At 39.5% G+C, this 19,400-nt stretch overlaps 1 protein-coding gene across 5 annotated transcripts in view; it reads right to left on the minus strand.

Moving 5' to 3' along the window:
* Positions 1–13,959: 13,959 nt before the first annotated feature.
* The window catches only part of lmx1bb (LIM homeobox transcription factor 1, beta b), a 58,106-nt gene continuing 52,665 nt past the window's right edge, over positions 13,960–19,400 (minus strand). For all 5 annotated transcript variants that reach the window (XM_079686762.1, XM_079686761.1, XM_079686760.1 and 2 more), the window contains 5 exons: positions 18,361–18,536; positions 17,780–17,857; positions 17,374–17,440; positions 16,207–16,365; positions 13,960–15,108 (listed from right to left, as the gene is read on the minus strand). In XM_079686762.1, coding sequence (XP_079542888.1) covers positions 14,951–15,108; positions 16,207–16,365; positions 17,374–17,440; positions 17,780–17,857; positions 18,361–18,536 — 638 coding nt within the window. In that variant the 3' untranslated portion in view covers positions 13,960–14,950. The remainder of the gene's footprint in view (positions 15,109–16,206; positions 16,366–17,373; positions 17,441–17,779; positions 17,858–18,360; positions 18,537–19,400) is intronic.

Below are 19,400 nucleotides of genomic sequence, written 5' to 3' on the forward strand. Positions count from 1 at the left end.
GCACTGGAAAGAGGATTTTAGTACCTTTGGAAAAAACAAGGCTAACTCTTTCCCTTTGTTTTCAGTATTTATGCTAAGCTATGCTAACTGGTTGTTGGCGATTACCTTTCATTTACTTTTAAGAAACGTTGTAATCTTCTTGTTTAACTCTTGACGTGTACCAAAACAAGACTATTTCTAAATATGTTGAAATATTATTTTAAACATGCTCAACAAATGATTCATGCTCATATGCATATAAATCAAACAACAGTAGGCCTACTCACTTTCAAAAAGGGCTTTTTTTTCAGAAAGCCACAGTATTAAGCTATGAATTTGGCAATGAAAGTATTTCATAACAGAGTTGTACTTATTCTATTATAATGCCCTGCTCAGTGGTTAGCGCTCAACGCCATAGAGCTGGTCACGTCTCGCTTGTCAGCAGAGGAAGTCAACAGAGAGGCTTCGTTGAGGCGGGCACCGTTGGTCTGATGACATGTATGAAGGTGGGGGCGAGGAACATGTGAAGTCAGATACTGCCGTACCATCATGGGAGTCAGCTAGTCGGTGCCCGGAGGAAGCCCGGAGGAAGCCCAAGACACGAGGACCCGGAGATTCAGAAGCCTATTCAGACGCGCCACAGCCAACGTCTGGCTGCACCAAGCAGGAGCTCTGAGAAACCCGAGCCCAGCGCAGAGACGCACATGCTGATATGCACAGCAGAGAGGAGTGCACCGGCTGTGGCGAGGGCAGAGCTGAAGCTGGGATTAGGCCAGATATTACTCCTTTCAAAAAACTCCACAGTACACGGCTGTGTTCAGCTCTGGTGGCTCCACTTAGCTGACTGACTGTAGTGTAATCAATATTTACTCATAACGGCCACACTGGGAGGTCACGACCTTTGGTGTTCGTGACTGGTTGTAATCTTGAGTTAGAGCTCATAGATCTATCAAAGAGAAGAAAAACATTACTCTCTCTGTACAATTACAATAGAGCGTTTAATGACAACAAAATATCTATTGCTTGTAAGATATATCGTAGCTCCGCTCCACTTAAATTCACAATCAGTGAAAACCTGTTTGCATTTTATTTATCTGTTCAAACCGTCAGTGAGTTCTTCTACTGGTGGCTAGGCCTTAAAGGTCACGCTGTGTTTATTACACCCTACAATTCATCTCTAAATCCATCTTCATTAAACACAGAGCAGGGACAATGGCCTTCCTTGCACTTTCAACACTTAACCTCACCATGCACAACAATATTGTAAAAGTGCAAATCTCTCTCCAAAATGGCCCCACAGTTAATAATTAAGCTGTGACATTTGGGAGAGACACCAAAAAATCCATATGGTGAAATTTACTAACCTTTTGAAAAGCTAGCCAGAGGAGGCTGTTCATCTGCAGGTTTATTTGGGTCGTTTTAGTCCTTATAATAAAACTGTCAAAACCACACCAAAAGGCCGGTCTGTTGGACAAAGGATGATTGCCTGCTGTTAACTGGAGGAGAGCACGAGGCTAATCAATGCACTCCAAATCAAAGCTCTATTAAGGGAGCTCCATGTCTCTTGGGGGGGATTGGACAGAACGACACAACTGACAAATGATATTCATATGTAACATTATGGATTATAATTGTCGTGATGAACTGGTAATCATGTTGGTTCTTGCTACAATAAAAAAGGTCACAATAGGGCAGAGTAGCAGAGACCGCTGTCTTCTGAAAACACTGATTATCAAGTTAGAACGGGTCATGCAGGAGGTCAAATGTGGCCCAGCGGTCATTAGATGATCTCTGTGCAATAGCACTCACTAGATACTGATTTACAGTTTTATAAAGATCGCTGGGATTGGGAATCACTAGATTGGATCTAATTTATATAAACAAAGAAAAAGTATAGACTTCATTTATAAATTGCAACCTGAAGGTCAAGCTTTATTTTCAGAGCGAATGTCTTGTAAGTCGTTAATGGCCTCCAGAAAGTCTCTCATTTGAGTCATTAGAGGAATATAATAAATAGGGCATACATGACAGGAAATGTGCCAAATACAGAATTCCTAGCAGTTTGGTTAAGCCCTCACTGGCTGTTGACTTTCAGATTTACTGTCCACACTGAACCCTCAGCGTACACTGCCGGTGATTTATAGCCTCACAGGTGAGTTCTGTCGAAACATCCAGGGCTTAAATGTACAGCTCAGGGCTCACCTTGTCCTGCACCGTGTCCCACAACCAGAGCTAATGTTTTTAAGCCATGTGTGAGCCAGAACAGACTGCCTCCTCTCCTCTTCAAGTTCATCCAGAAACAGAAAGAAGGAGTTACTCTGAATTCAAACAAGCTTTCAGATTATACTGATAAAATTCTCTTTTACATGCAAAAATGTTTTGGGGAGAGAGGAGTGTAACATAAATGGGGATCTTTATTGACACGATTAAATTGCTGGGTATCCTGAACTGCATTGCGCACTCTCGTACAGCTCTTGTGGTAAATATGATTACTGCTTTTATCTGCCTCAGTGACTGATTGAATTATTTCCTCTGGTTTGACATTTGCACACCCATGCTACACACTGATGAATACAAGTTGGTGTTGTTAATTTGCCAGAAGGTAACTTAAGTCAAGGAGTAGTTTTAAGCCAGCAGGTATCAGGTTACTGTGCATGTCATGAAGTGTACACATGTCAGTACTAATTACAAATCACCCTTTATATGTTCTGATTGCTCTATGCTGTCATTGAGTCCCTTTTCCAAGAGGAATTACATGTGAGCATACATGATTAATTTAACTACGCAGTATTACACCATTGCCAACCTGGAGCTGATATACTGGTTATAACGGCAGGATGTGTGCTTGAACTCAATTTTTTGAGAGCTTTATAGGATCTAATATCACTTTGCTGTTTGCTAAAATACTGAACCAAGGACTGATCAAATAAACACCATATTTACGTTTTTGTTTTCCATGTTTTTTAAGCCATACCTGGATGACATGTATGTCAGTAGGCAGACCACAACTTTAGTCCACATTGAAATATCTTAAGAAATATGGGATGGATTTCCATAAAGCTTCCAACAGACATTAATAGTTCCCAGATAATTTATCCCCCGACTTTTCCTCCATCGCTGCCATAAAGTTCACATTTGTGGTTTTGAATGTAATTTCTCCATAAATATGGTATGGCTAGTCATTAGCACCAACCCTCTTGCCCCCCTCAGACTGAGTGATGCAAAATTAAATCAACATTAATAGCGCAATCCTCCGATCAGAATTTACCCATGCAAAACTCTCCCATTAGCTTCAGTTGTGCATTATGTTGGATGCTAATTTACAAACATTAGCATCCTAACAAGCTTAACTATGGTCATCATGGGGAACAGTATAACTAAACATCAGCATGTTAGCATGCTAATATTTAGCATTTAGCTAAATGATTGCTGTGCTGAAAAATAAAGCCGAACAGAGCTGCTTGGGAATTCTATTGAATTCAATGCTACATACAATTTTACCACGTCGTATTTTAGTAGAAATGGGAGGAAGCAAGTAGTGTTTGCTAAAACATATCAAACCAACGAAACATAACGTTGTTTTATTTTAGGAATTTATTGCAGAAAAAAGGGAATTTTCCCAGTTTTTCTTGGAAAGATATTATACACGTGTGTAATTATTCTTTGATTTGATTAATAGACTTGAAATGTTTAGTTTGTAGCACACTGTTATACCTACATATGATAACATATCATGACATTGCTCAATTGCCAGATGAAATGGTAAATTCAAAGTCCACGGCGTCTTAGGTAGAGAGTGCAGGAATTGGATTCCAACATCAAGGGAGAGGCTCCTGGAGGTTAGGAGTGCTGGCTTGTGTTAGACCTTAAGGTCATCATTCCTTCGACTAATGCCCCTGGCATCACCTTCCTTCTTGACTTCAAACACCCTGGCTGCATTCCTAGACCATGTACCAATAAGCACTAATAATGCAGAAAAATGAAAACCAAAACAGATGGGTTCCAATAGTGGTTGGGATTACTGAGCCCTATCCAGGGCTCTATCTGCACCCCCTGGGCACTGAGAGGTGAATCCCATACCATCTTTTTCTCAGCACGGGAACAGAGGTAGGAGTTGGAAGAAAATGTTGCAATATGTTTACGCATGTACCAAAAGAAAATATACGGAGAGGTTCAAATGGTCACTGGAATACATATATTGGATCTGATAAATTCCTTGATTTTGGCATTTCTTTGCATTTTTATGAATTACAAGATTTTGTTTGTTACTATTCCACTCTATAAGCAGTGTCCAAACGTCTGTATCAATTGTGGTATTTCATGAAAATAGTTTCCTTCTGTGGGATCAATAATGTAACAGTAAACCACTGTTACTACATCTATGTTGGACAAACAATGCCTCATACCATGGCAGCCTTGTTTTGTACTGCTGACTGACACAATAAAGCAGCGCACTGCTGTGAGGACATGCTTGGATATTTGGCCGCGAACCCTCTCTATGGTCGAAACCGCAGCATAGTCTGTCATTTGATTATGCACAAGCCCTCAAGGCTCAAAGAATATGTGTCAGACGTTGGTTAAAAGTCTCCCTTAACAATTAACCACACACCATGGAAAATGCCCAACGAAAACACCCAAAACGCTCCCCCCGCTGCCACTGGGGACTAGCTGTGAACTCCTGTGAACTCTGTGAAATCATGAGAAGAAATCTAGACTGTACTGAACCCACATACGTCTGAGTGTCTTTGGCCCTTCCAAAGCAGCAATTAATTGGGCTTGGTTTGTTCAAAAATGTAAGATTGGTCTGTTATAAATGTGATGTTGAGAAATGACAATTGGGATAGGCAATTACATGAACAGTAAATTCAAAACAATGGGTATTTCAAAATAAAAGCGTGTCTCTTAATGAGTCACTCCCTGATTGATTTAGTGTGGAGTGATGTTGCTTTCTCCTCTGCTACTGTCTAAGATTATTCGTTTAGGTCATGCTGTGCTTTTATGGGGCGTCTGGTGAGAATTTTGCTTTAAATTACCCCGAATAACAAATCAGGCTCCCTATGTTTTTCATGGGCAGGGCAGGAGAAGCGAACAGTTAAGAGAGAAAATGAATCACAAACCTCCAATTGTGTCTCAGGTGGAACATTTCAGGATTTTGGTTATCTAATGAAAATATTGTCACTAGACTCATTTCCTATGCGGTGCCAGAACGGCAGAAGAGTAAATGTGTGAACAGTTTACTGAAGGTCGACTCTTAACTCGCTGTGAATTTGTGTGTGTGTGTGTCTGCAGCTCGGGTTTCGGCACGACTGTTTTCCTACCGAGGCCACACTTACCTCAACCTCTAAGTGTCGTCTTTGGCCGATCCACATCCAAGTGCCAGAGAACAAGCAGTGACATATTCACTTATTGGCCCCTTTTAGTTTGGCAAATTTAAGGTTTTGATCAGAAAAAGTGGACAGGAGGTGAGAAAAAGTCAGGGAGGGCACACAGGCGTAGAGTGTGGTATAAATGGTGAGTAAAATGCATCCAGGAAAATTATCTTTTACAATGTCTACTCCATGTGATGCTCTGTAAGAGCATGAGTCAAGTCAAAGCCTGGATATGTTGGGAACATGTACAGTTGGGCAAAAAAGTATTTAGTCAGCCACAAATTGTGCAAGTTCTCCCACTTAAAAAGATGAGAGGCCTGTAATTTTCATCCTAGGTATACCTCAACTATGATAGACAAAATGAGAAAAAAAAAAATCAGAAAATCACATCGTCTGATTTTTAAAGAATTGATTTGCAAATTATGGTGGAAAATTTGGTCAATAACAAAAGTTAATCTCAATACTTTGTTATATACCCTTTGTTGGCAATGACAGAGGTCAAACGTTTTCTGTAAGTCTTCACAAGGTTTTCACACACTGTTGCTGGTATTTTGGCCCATTCCTCCATGCAGATCTCCTCTAGAGCAGTGATGTTTTGGGGCTGTCGCTGGGCAACACAGACTTTCAACTCCCTCCAAAGATTTTCTATGGGGTCTGGAGACTGGCTAGGCCACTCCAGGACCTTAAAATGCTTCTTAGGAAGCCACTCCTTCGTTGCCCGGGCGGTGTGTTTGGGATCATTGTCATGCTGAAAGACGCAGCCACGTTTCATCTTCAATGCCCTTGCTGATGGAAGGAGGTTGTCACTCAAAATCTCACGATACATGGCCCCACTCATTCTTTCCTTTACACGGATCAGTCGTCCTGGTCCCTTTGCAGAAAAACAGCCCCAAAGCATGATGTTTCCACCCCCATGTTTCACAGTAGGTATGGTGTTCTTTGGATGCAACTCAGCATTCTTTCTCCTCCAAACACGTCTAGTTGAGTTTTTACCAAAAAGTTCTCTTTTGGTTTCATCTGACCATATGACATTCTCCCAATCCTCTTCTGGATCATCTAAATGCGCTCTAGCAAACTTCAGACGGGCCTGGACATGTACTGGCTTAAGCAGGGGGACACGTCTGGCACTGCAGGATTTGAGTCCCTGGCGGCGTAGTGTGTTACTGATGGTAGCCTTTGTCCCAGCTCTCTGCAGGTCATTGACTAGGTCCCCCCGTCTGGTTCTGGGATTTTTGCTCACCGTTCTTGTGATCATTTTGACCCCACGGGGTGAGATCTTGCGTGGAGCCCCAGATCGAGGGAGATTATCAGTGGTCTTGTATGTCTTCCATTTTCTAATAATTGCTCCCACAGTTGATTTCTTCACACCAAGCTGCTTACCTATTGCAGATTCAGTCTTCCCAGCCTGGTGCAGGTCTACAATTTCGTTTCTGGTGTCCTTTGACAGCTCTTTGGTCTTGGCCATAGTGGAGTTTGGAGTGTGACTGTTTGAGGTTGTGGACAGGTGTCTTTTATACTGATAACGAGTTCAAACAGGTGCCATTAATACAGTTAACAAGTGGAGGACAGAGAAGGCTCTTAAAGAAGAAGTTACAGGTCTGTGAGAGCCAGAAATCTTGTTTGTTTGTAGGTGACCAAAAACTTATTTTCCACCATAATTTGCAAATAAATTCTTTAAAAATCAGACAATGTGATTTTCTGGATTTTGTGTTCTCATTTTGTCTCTCATAGTTGAGGTATACCTAGGATGAAAAGGCCTCTCTCATCTTTTTAAGTGAGAGAACTTGCAGAATTGGTGGCTGACTAAATACTTTTTTGCCCCACTGTATGTACACAGAAATCAAATATATATTATAGATAACTCAATAGCTCCATGTTTGGAACTAATGTTATGTTGACGGCACTTCTGGTGGGGAAGGTAAGTGTTTTTTCCAACATGTCGAAGCGTGATTCATGATACTGTATATGATGGTTTTTTTTATCTTATCAGACATTTTTATAATTATACAACTTAGTTTAACTTATAAGTTATAACCTTGGTTTGTTTTTCTCTTTGTTACTACTTTGTTAACAACTCTAAAGTTACCGATAAAGTTTTCATGAAACTTATGTGACACATTTTTCATTTATGGGAAGGCCTTCGCTGAGGTCTGTGCCCTCTCAGTGCCACTCTTATTACTTTTAGAGTTAGGTTTCCATGGTGGTGATCAAAACATTATTATAAAAATAACTGTGTTGTCAGACTTGATGATATACCATCTTCCCTGTTTCTCCTTTCACTAATGAAGATCATCTTGATTTTTTATCCTGGACAATTTCATGTTATCTCAACTGGGTGACTACACACTTATATTTACTTTACCTATTGTATTACAAACAACACCATATGTACTGTATATACAACTCAGGCAATCATGGGTTTTTCTGTTTAGAACGGAAATTTGTATGTAAAAACATTATATATATTTTCGCAAACTCATCATATGAGAGGATTTATAGTTTTCAGTATAATTATCACATTTCCACTACGATGTCAGCAGCAGCACCTTCTGTCCTCGTATACACCTAAACACCTCTCTGTAAGCTCACCTGGCTTGCACTGAAAAGGGAGGGGTTCAAACCAATTGTACTGTCTATTCCGTGCAAACACAATGTGTGTGGAGCAGCCCCATCCATGTTTACTGTAAATGGGAGCCTTTGTCATGTCTGTTTACTCAACTAACTTTAATCCACATGTATACTAGAAACCTGGTGCAAAATCATTCATTGTCCACATAAATCTGAATTAAAGTTAGACACATATGCACACAGCAGGCAGACAGATAGTGAGTGTTCACCATGAAATGCTCTTCTTACATCTCCTACGAGGTGACATAAGATAATGAGGGCAAGGTAATAACAGTCGCAAGCACTTTTTTATTATTGTTGGGTTTGATCCATTTTTTTATTATTTTGCACACTCAAAAAAATCGTATCCAATTGTCTTCCAGACTAAAATGATGTCACTGCACAGTGTTTCAGGGGAAATTCGCCTACTGGTGTGACAAGTTAAGATAAATGGCAGTGTAACATTGCCAACAAGTCCAACACCTGGCTGTCAGATTGAAGACTTGATAGCAGAGATATACTGTATGTCCCAGACTGCGCTCACAGATATGACAATTTAATGCCCTCCTTCTGCGCAGCCAAGGTTATTAAACCCTTCGATGAGACTGACATTAGGACTATAGTGAGTCATGGTAACAGAACTTCATGTACTGTTTATCTGCATGGGCATGTGACTACGCAGACAGTGGGTGGAAGCTTGCCTGGTCACATTTAGGAGCTGTCAGAGAGATGAAGGAGCACCCAGATGGTACTTCCAAGCAGCCGCCCGACAGGCCCTCGGGTTGTAGGTGGGGTTTGCTCTGTAGTCGTGCAGCTGTATTGGTCTGTCACCTGAACTTCTCCCCGACTTCACCCTCACTACATGTACATGTTTCTGTCTTGGTGTTCTCTTACACACTAGTCATTCCTTGGAACTGTTACAAGTTTTGAATTATTATGAGTTCAACTGTTGTATTTACAAAATGTGCTGCATGCTAATGGTTATGTAAGGCTAAATGAACTTGCAGCTCAAGGCTAAAAACAACAGTGCTAACATGCTATAATGTCAACCAAGTCTCACGGCATTTCGTGTTATAGTCACGACATTTAATCTATTGATTCGTGTTCACCAACACGATTTCCCCATTTTTTTCGTGTCACACAGAACGATTTTAAAAGCAATGTACTTCTGGGTCATTCCAGAATTGGAGGACATTTCATGTCCCCCATATACAAAATCTAATAAACCATGCCCCAAAAGCTAAAACATGCACTTGTTGTGTTAAATATACTTGTCTTGAGACAAGATGCATATAAAGTTGTAGAAAAAGTGGTTCCAAAATATTATTTAAAATATCAAATAACTCTCGAACACCCCCTAAAATGGCCCTTTTCTCTTGTCCCAGCTTCTTGGTGACCAACTTGCATGTCAAATATAACATTTCAAATAGGGTTTTTATTTACTTTTGTTGGTATTATTCTATTGACATACGTCTCTTGTAATGGTAAAATCAATTTGATAAATCATTAACACATTTTAAATAAAAGTAATCTTGCACAGAAGGTGTGTCCCTCAACATGCGTGCAACCCTGTTACCGAAACCTTTTTAGCTTGGCAGAGGAGGTGAAAAAACTGTTTGTCACATGACACAGTGGAAAGTACCTCAGCAAGCCATGTGCTACTACCATGGGTAGACCAAAACTAAGTCCTCTCTTTTATTTGTAATATTTCCAATCTTGTCACTCTTGAAGGAGTCTGGCACTCATACAAACGCAACCCTGTTACTCACATTATGAGATTAAAACAAATTAATTTCAAATGTATCTTTCTTAAATATCTAGTGTGTGTCCATTCCTTGACAATAGCATTACACAGGGTTGCCAACTTTGGGTACCTGGCTGGAGTGAGATTTTGATGGGTTTAATTACACATATGCGCACTAAATGACTGCTATCGTGTCAGCAGCGGGACCTTAGCATATATATAGGATATATACAATATATACAAATACACAATATTGGACACAGACTATAAAGGGAACAAAGTTTAATTCACTAACGGAAGTCAAACACATGTTTGTTTCCACTGTTTTATTGTGTGCCTTTCGCAATAAGCAATTAATTGACTTATCGTACGATAAATAAAAATGAACTCGATAAATTGCCATTTACATGAGGATGTGACTAGCAGTTTGAAAGGATGTACTTGAATTATTATTATATATTATCATTATGTCAGTGGTCTAAAGTGGTCATACAACGGTGCCGACAATATTATCGTTTATCGCAATCATTTCCGGGAAAATGTATCCAACAAAAATAATTATCGTGAGAGGCCTATACATGAAACACACACACACAAACAAATCTACAGACTTACTCCAAACTGCCAAATATATTAATTAACACACTCTCACTCTCATATACTCTTTGACTCTATTCTGGCCTAGTAGAACAATAAGCAGCAGACTTTTACTTTTTTATAATTTCTACTGGATCTTAGATCTGCGCATTCGCAATACGGGTCGGTCGGGGATTGACCAACCGGCTCCCACTGCTCTGCTGTCTGTTAACGTTGTTAAAGAGCAACTTCCAGGTAAAAGACACCTGTGAATAAATGTGTAGGAAAATGATGAATACACTAGATTTTCAAAAAAATATACAGAAATATACACTACAGTGACATCTGTCCGTCGTTTTTGTAAGAAATGTTCACTTCCGCATAAAAAAGCCTCGGTGGGTGGTGGTGGGGGCGGATCGACAGCTCGAGCAGCTGTCAACTCAACATTATAAATAACCAACCAAAAACGATCGCCGGTTAATCTTGTTTTTGGCTTGAGAATAGTTTGGGCAGCGTGAGAGCGTGAGATTGAGAGTGAAAGTGTGTGTCACACGCCAGATGCGTGAGAGTTGGCAACCCTGCATTACATTGTGCAGCTAGCATTAATTCCTGAGGTAAAAGCTAAAATTAGCATTGATTTGCAACCCTGTTACTATAATTAGAGTAACAGGGTTAATTCTTCAGTGGAAAATATACATTTGATGCCTTAGCTGGGCAAATCACTTTTTATTATCTGTTTTTCCTACATAACAAAAAATAATAAGATAAAAGGTTCATTTTTCAAAAATGTTGGTGTCTAAATTGTCCTCCAATTCTGGAATGACCCTTCTATTGGTAGTGTTTTTCGTGCCTGCAACACGTACCTTTGTCCGGTCGGGTCTTGGAAGACCGGAAGCTGCGTGGTTCATAAAAACATGTTCTTACCCAGAGCCTCAAAAATACTGAAATCTTTTTTTCCTTCTAATATGTTATTATTTTCTAAATAACGCACTGTTATTTACTCAACAATAACACACAATTATCCTTGTTTTTATTTATTTGTTTGATTCCATAATCTCTGTTTTTTTTGCCTTCTGTCCAGAGCCATATAGAATAGAATACAATTCTATGGCGCTGCATCCGTCAGGAACTGAATTTCAAAATAAAATAACCGGAAACAGATACACAGCCACTGAACTGATTACCCAAGATCCTCAGCTACTTATGGTTTAAGCTCGATGATTTGGATTGTTTAGCCGCAATGCACGTTGGGATATGGTGTTTATGCAATATGAAATCCGAAAAACGTTTTAAAAAAAGAAAATAATACTTTATTCCGAATGTGCTTGCTTTTCTCTTTGGAAGTCATCACATAACGGCATTGTAATACATGGTTTGGCTTCATTAAATATGACACATCTGCCGTAGTTCTCTAATATAGAGCCCTGATTAGAAGACTTCCAGACAAACTGGAAGAAATGCCACTGAAACTGAATATGTGATGTGAATCATAAATATATCAGCAATTAAACAATATCTTCAATTTCTCTTCACACAATACGTCTCCTTGCAGTATCAACATTAATTTGGCTGACTTTTATATTTGATCCAATTTGTAGATAGGTTATATTTACACCATCAGCACAGCTGAAAAGGAATAGTTTTTAAATATATTGCTGATTTTCTTTGAATATAAGAATTTAAATACTGAGCCTGAAATAATATGGCAATATGTTGTAGAATTATGTGAAAACATGAATAAAACTACACATCTTCAGATGTTGTACATACATAAGTGTCCTACACTAATAATAAAAAGTTAGTATGGCTGTGTGTACCTTGTGTGCACCGCCTAGTGGTTAAAGCATGTTATTGAATTATTGTTTTAATGTGTTATATTTGATGAAAAAAATATTAAGAGTACATACTTTCATAGGGGGAAAGTAGAAGGTCTGTGATAGAAATATAGAATATAAAAAATCAAGAAGATACTATAAGTGATCTCTACAATAAAACAGTTTGTGCAGGATGTACAAATATATTAATAGGAAGATGTGCAAAACAGAAAAAACGAATTAACCTTTATTCAAACATTAAATAATACTTTTTTTTAAAGGTCTTCTTTTAAATAAGAAAAAAGCTTTAGGGGCATCTACAGATAAATATTAAGCCTGACAAAGTGCTTAACGTCTAATATATTACTTTCCAGCAATGTTAACTATGTTGAAGCACTTATTTTAACTGATATTATACATATTAATTATACTCTTATGTATGTAGAAAAGTATAAGAACTGTGCAGAATATGACAGTTTATTGGTGGAGGTATACACACACATATTGATACATGTCTTGTAATGCACTGTTGAGGAACCTGCGACCCAAGTTTTTCATTCATTGCATAACTTCAACATAGTTGTGTATATGATATGTCAATAAACCTTTGAAAATCTTGAAAGGGATGTGCAAAATATCCATTATATACAGTCTTTAATGAACTATTAGTAGAGAATAACGAGTAATGAATATACTTTGTAGGGATCTGCAGATACATGTTTAGTCTTCACAAGCACCAACTATCAAATATCTCGCCTGATTGTTGGCACTTGACAATCACCTTCTCTGAATTTTACTCAGGTGTAACTAAAGTCTGATTTAAGGGTTGTTTATATTTCACATCATTAATCAGAATCTGCAAAGTAACTAAAATAAATGTAGTGGTGTCTGCCGTGGTTTCGTTCCATTTCAAAATAAAAAATAATTGGATGGCCTACCTGCCTGTCAGCCTTCCATCTCGTGCACAACATTATCTCGTGTGCGCGTTCTTGTGTGTTGGAGGAGGGGCTCTGTAAGGAAATCTGAAGGAAGGGGCAGGTTTTTTTTCGGCTGCGTAGTTTCAAATTCTAGCGTATTCGAGCTGGTTTCTCCATTCTTACATACCTAACCTACCTTTAAGTGTAACAGCATAGTCTGTAGTTGGCGGTGCTTGATATGGAAGTGTTTGCTGCACTGTTAAAGGTTACTAAAGGTATGTGTTTTACATAATCTGCCCCGGGAAATGTAAACCAAACAAACACGGCAACCAGTTAGAAACTTTGTCTTATATTTCACAAATATGGTTGTAAAACATTTAGCCATGCAATTGCTGAATATGTCTTCATTTCCGATTGACTATGTTAGTTTAAACCTTTTTCTTGGACTTCCCAGAGGTGGTGAGTGCCATTTAAATGGTTTATGAGGTTAAGTTGACTCTTAAAATAATTATGTACTCAGTCGTGTGCTTTTGACTTTGAAAATGATAAAAAAAAAAAAAAGTTTGTTGCTCCAAATATAATGTTTATTGGTCATGATACCTCTCATAGCTATTTAGATCAGTTTCATATTTAAAACTCTTTTGAGAAACATAAATATTAGTATATATATTAGTATTAATCAATTGAGGTACAATAGCGCTAAACACATAGCACAGCGTTTAGTGTTGTGCTGTTGCCCATTCTCTTGGCACCATGAATGTCTGTTCCTTCATTTCATAGTAATCCATCCAATAGTATACTGACCCAGAGACTGACATTGTAATCCCTAAAGCCATGTTGTAAGAATGGCAAACAAATCCATAAGCATTGATTTGAGAATACATGTAAGCAGGTGATATTTATGAGTTCCAAATGTTCCCATATGAATGATGAATGAACCACTCAATGCCATATTTAATGTTATCAGGAGAAAGACATTGTTTATTCATCAAACCAGTCAACTTTGGTCAATTAGCAACTTTAACATTTTGAGAATGCACATATGACAGTGACAACAAAAGGTTTATGGTCTGTACGAAATAAATAGCAACATTGCTCATTTACAGCTTGGCTGAAGAAAAAACAAAACAAAAGGGTTAATCTTCATATTAAAAAGGCATACAGATGAGTTGTAACACTCATGATCTCACTAATTGCTCAACAAAAAAATGCTCTCCTTTTTAAATAAAGCTTTTCAGTTTTAATATGCACCTTCAAGAGCCTGTTATAGTTAAATAAATAGAATGCTTTCCATTTTGTAACATGCACATCCAATTTGCCTGGGGAAAGTATTTACACTTCACTGATCCTACATGTCCAACCAATTCTCCACCTTTTTTCTCCTAAACAATTCTGCCTCTCCACAAACTCTCATACATACACAAATGTACAGTCACTCTTGCAGACATGCTGCACCTATTTACTATTAACACAATATCTAAGCCTATGGAAAGTGATCAAAATGCTAACAGTGAACATGGGAATCCATGTAGTGTAAAGAAGAAACAGTCCAAATACCACATCTTTACCGGGGGCTTACAAAAAGATTTAGTTTACAACTGATCATGCACTGTATAAATTCACTGTGTGATTTGGTATTGAGAGTGTGTAATCAGTGGCTTCAATATCTACTTGTTTTCTTTAAGTGAACAAAGAAAAGACCTCCTGTGAAAGATAAGCACTCCTACCGAATAATCTAACAATATTTTTAGTCTTTCCCCCCAGGAATCGTCACCGTCCTACAACAAGTGGTTTTACTATCTTTGAGTAAGCTTCAGCACATAACCAGGAGCTACTGCAGGGTTTTTTCTGTCGTGTCCGTGTTGGTGTAGAAACTCCTGGCCATCACGCTTCAGGTTTGAGATGGGCAGTTTATTCTGTGCTGATGGGTTTCACTCTTCTATTTCATGATGCAAAGTAAGAGTTCTGCATGGAGTAGAGGCGGTCGATGGGGTTCCCCGCGCGGGCCTGCATGGAGTTGACGTCCGACGAGGCCATGAAGCAGTCACTGAGGCTGGTTAAAGACGTGTCGCTGTCTATGTCATGGAATGCAGAATCGTTACCTGCGGACACACACAGATAGCTGTCAGGCTGGTGGCAGAGGTGTCATTCAAAGAAACACAACAACACCCCGCTCTCACTGGAAAATCAATGCAACCTCGTATTTCAGATTTATAGCAGCGTTGGGAAATTATAATTACTAATAGTCACTTTGAGAAATGGCTGTTGTGTGTCATCACAATTTGGAGTGCGGTTTTGTTCGATATCAAAGCTCACTTTTTGCTGCCCTCGATGGGACAATTGCGGTCTATGAGGGCGCATGTAAACAAGGGGCATCCTCCTAAAAGATCTGGTTAATAGCAACTGCTTCTGCCTTTCATAAAACCTCAACATGTTATTTCTCTGGAGGGAATAGTTAACTTTATTACACTCTGGATCTTAATGATAGTGTGCACAAAATGGGGACAGTGTTTTGAGACATATCTTTTAATGCCTTGCCAATATTGTTCTTTTCCCCAAACCAAAGCAGTGATGAGACTGGGGATTTGGGCTCTTACTACCGAGATGAACTAAATGGAGGCAAATTATAAGGAAGTTATGAACTTCAGGAAATGGTCCCTTTGGGGCTTGTTGAGGACATCGCTCAGAAATGTGTTATTCCAGTTACATCCTGTGGACTAACACTTCAATTGACTGATTCTCCCTCGCCTCTTTTGCATTTTAATTATTACACGGAAATCAGAGACTTGTTGTTGTCCCATTAGCTCACACAACCCTTAATCATCATCTGGATTGCACTTTATCTCAAGCTGTCCACACTGACCACATGTTCTTACCACCATTGGAAAACATCAGCAGTAACAGGGCATGTCTCAGAAGTGGAGGCAGGGAGTTAAAACCATATTAAACATATTGGAAAATGAACTTCAAAACCCACTAGCTTATGAGTATGCTTGTGTTATCTCATGTGGGAGGAGAAGCTGCTCGTACGGCTCTGTGAGCGGCTTAAATCAGGGGAGCTGCGGCCTGAACACATGTCCCACACTGGGGAGCTATGAGGTTGATCAAGGGACAGGCATGTGCGTGATTTTTAGAGCAGGAGTGGGTGTTTCTTTCTTTTTTTGTTGGTAGAGGGGGGTTAGAGTTGGTTGGATGCTCACCATATGGGTTCATGTGGTCCCCGGGCATCTGGGGGGGGGTGAGCCCCTGTTGGAACGGGTCTGTGCTGTAACCGTTCTGATCCATGGCGACCAGCTGCTGCTGCGGAGCCAGCGGTGTGAAGGAGTTCATCATCCCCTCCATCCGATTGGACATTACCTCTGCAAGGTAAAGATGGGGAAAATATTAGAAAAAGAACCTTGGATGAGTCTGCAAATATAAAATGCAGCTACGCACATGGGCAAAAAAACCAGGGGGAAAACTCGAGGACAGCATTTTCAGCCTGGACATGTTTTTCTTCATGCCTGGGAATTAAATATCTTCAAATTCACATAAATCTGAGTTTCTGTTTTGCTCTTTTTCTGGTCTGAGATAGCCATAACTCCCTCCAAATACCTGGCTTGCTTGCCTGTTAGTATTTCCATGGAAACCTACAGTAGTCTTTCCTGTGGCTTCTCCCATAATTCCTTTAACAAACACAGCTCTTGGTTAACTGACTTGTGAGAAGGACACAAAACTCTTGTGGCTTCATCACTGGAGCCCATCCCCCGCCCTGCGCTTTCCTTTGCAGTGGCTTTGCAAAATGACGTCCGCCATTTATTTATTTTGGCTTCTGGACAGAATTTATGACTTGTTTTTGATATAAAGTGTTCTTGTTTACCCACAGTGACATATTTATAATGTGTCATTCAGTGTAATTATTCAATTTCGGAGCGCTCTTTTCCCACAACACATTTGATGACACCCCAACAGAACACAAGGAATAGAAGAAGCTCTTATTGTTGCTATCAGTGTTTTCCATGTTAATGCTGTTTAGCAGTCACCAGAAAAAGCACTGTAACTGTCAATATTTAAAATGATATATTGCATTGATACAAGAAAAAGTGTACCTAGAAATATTAGCATTCTGGGCAGAAATAATTAATGCCATAATCCATGAATGTCTCCACATCACATTGCATACTTGACAACCATTGGCTTCCACTTGTGACATCCCAAAATGTGCTCAAACTCAGATTTAAAATGAGCACAGATACACTTTCTTCTTTACAATAATCAAACAAACTGAGAAAAGGGGGACTTTGTGAAAAGATAAAAAAGTTTCCCAGAGAAGGAGATTTGAGACAATGAGCCTCCGTTGTGTGTGCAGGGTAAGTACAGTGTTGTACCTTGGCCAAGTCTCTGCGAATTCTGTTGTTCTTGTTGTTGCTGCTGTCTTCTGGCCAACTTCTTCATCTGAAACGGAGGAGTTAGAATTGTAAGGAACCCCCAAAACTAACATGCGCTCTTTAATTTAAAAAGGATGCTCCTCTCTGTTCACCCTCAAATGAACCGTACCAAATCTGTATCTGAGTGCACTTCATTGTCAAGTATCAAAGGTTTTCACAAGATAATAATCTGAAAAGAGGAGGGCGTAGACATTTAATGCGAGTGAGCGAGATTTGCAACTCTTTTTACATTTGAAAAGGAATGCAGTGATAAGTTTAACACACATAGTTGTGGTGATTTATTAGCTGGGCTCTGAGATGGAACAAGGCTGTTGTGTCTAATTCCTCCCGTGTTAGCAGCTCTCACCTTAGCTCTCTGGTTCTGAAACCACACCTGCACCACCCGAACGCTGAGTCCTGTCTCTGCAGCCAGCGTCTCCCTCACCTGAAAGCATCAAGAGAAAAGATTTCCAGCATCACACGACAAAACAAACCCCTCCACAACACACTGAAATACTTTGCCTCCTTAACATCTATTCCACATTTCCCCGATCAGCCTCTTTGATTTGCTTTGATTTCATTGAAGGTTGAATGAATGCAGTGGTCTTATGGACCTCTTGGTTATTGCCTCTTCAAAGCCTTGGACCGGGTGCAGTGCCTGTTTCAGGGCCCGGGCTTTGGAGGCAGCTCTCCTATCTCAGTATGACATTTGGTGCAGGCGGTCTGCGTTACACCAGCCTGCCTCGGCTAACACAGAACAGAATGCTGCTCGCCACTTCAAAGCGCAGCTCTGAGGTGGGGGAGATTTTTTTAATTTGAGAATTTTATTTCTGAAACTACTGTAGGGCTCGTGGTCGGCATCTACAGTAAACCTCCATTACCCTAAATTCAGACCATGCAGACCTTTTTTTATATCTTCTTGATGGGATTATTTGAGCTTTTTCTTACCTTTCTGCAGGGTTTTGAGGACACCTCGAAGGAAGCCTTGAAGGCCCGTCTCTGTTGAGTGGTCAGGATGGTTCGTGGTCTTTTGGGCCTCCTTGGATCCTTCCCATCATCCGACTTGCTCTGGCTTCCTATGCCTTTCTCCTGCTTGATGTCCAACTCCTCATCGTCACTTTTCTCTGCAGAGAGAGTCATTTTTCCATGTCATGAGTACAAGCTGGAACCGACTACACCCTTTCAGTCAGTGACAGTCTGCTAATAAATATATTCTCGCTTTATGCTATTTCGGGAGATTCACACACCAGAAGTGCATAATCAAAGGAGACACATGTGTTTTTGATACTTTGTTATCAATTTATTACAAAACGGAAAAGGCTGTATGTACGATTAACCTTACAGAAGTCTTGGAGAGCCAAATGAAATATGTACATATGTCACTGAGCCGGACTGTGCGCCATGTGTAATTTATTGCCCTCAGCTTTGTCTGATTTACACTAAATCAATCTCTGATAAGAATACTACATCAAGTGCAACATGGAAAAGGCAATGCTAGTACATGTGGGAAATGTATCTCCCATGAAACAGCAAGAAAACCCATTTTTTAAAATTATATTTCAGACGTTAAAATAATGACAACTTTCAATGGCTAGATTTGTACTGTCAGCAGCAGGATATTACAGTTTTGGGTAGTAGAGAATAGTAATCTTAAATCTTTGTCATTTTTATGCCGCTATCCTACAACGTGCCATTAAAACATGGTAATAACTTGTTGTTGTTGGATTTCTGTTATTAAAACAATTACTGTTAGTTTATTTGTATACATTAAAGTCAGCCTCACTGAAGCTATTACATCTAATAAATATAATGCTCTCCCAGAACAACTCATTAATTTAAGAGTTATTCTTAAGTGAAGACGCCGATTCTGTGTTTTGATTAGGAGTACGAAAGAGTACGAAAACAATATGTTACTTGTTACTCACTGCAGCTCGAGAAATGGGAGTATTCTTAAATATCTTCGCTTCCAATTAAATTGTTTGTGACGT

The sequence above is a fragment of the Notothenia rossii genome (assembly GCF_949606895.1).
Source record: "Notothenia rossii genome assembly, chromosome: 6".
NCBI lineage: Eukaryota > Metazoa > Chordata > Actinopteri > Perciformes > Nototheniidae > Notothenia > Notothenia rossii.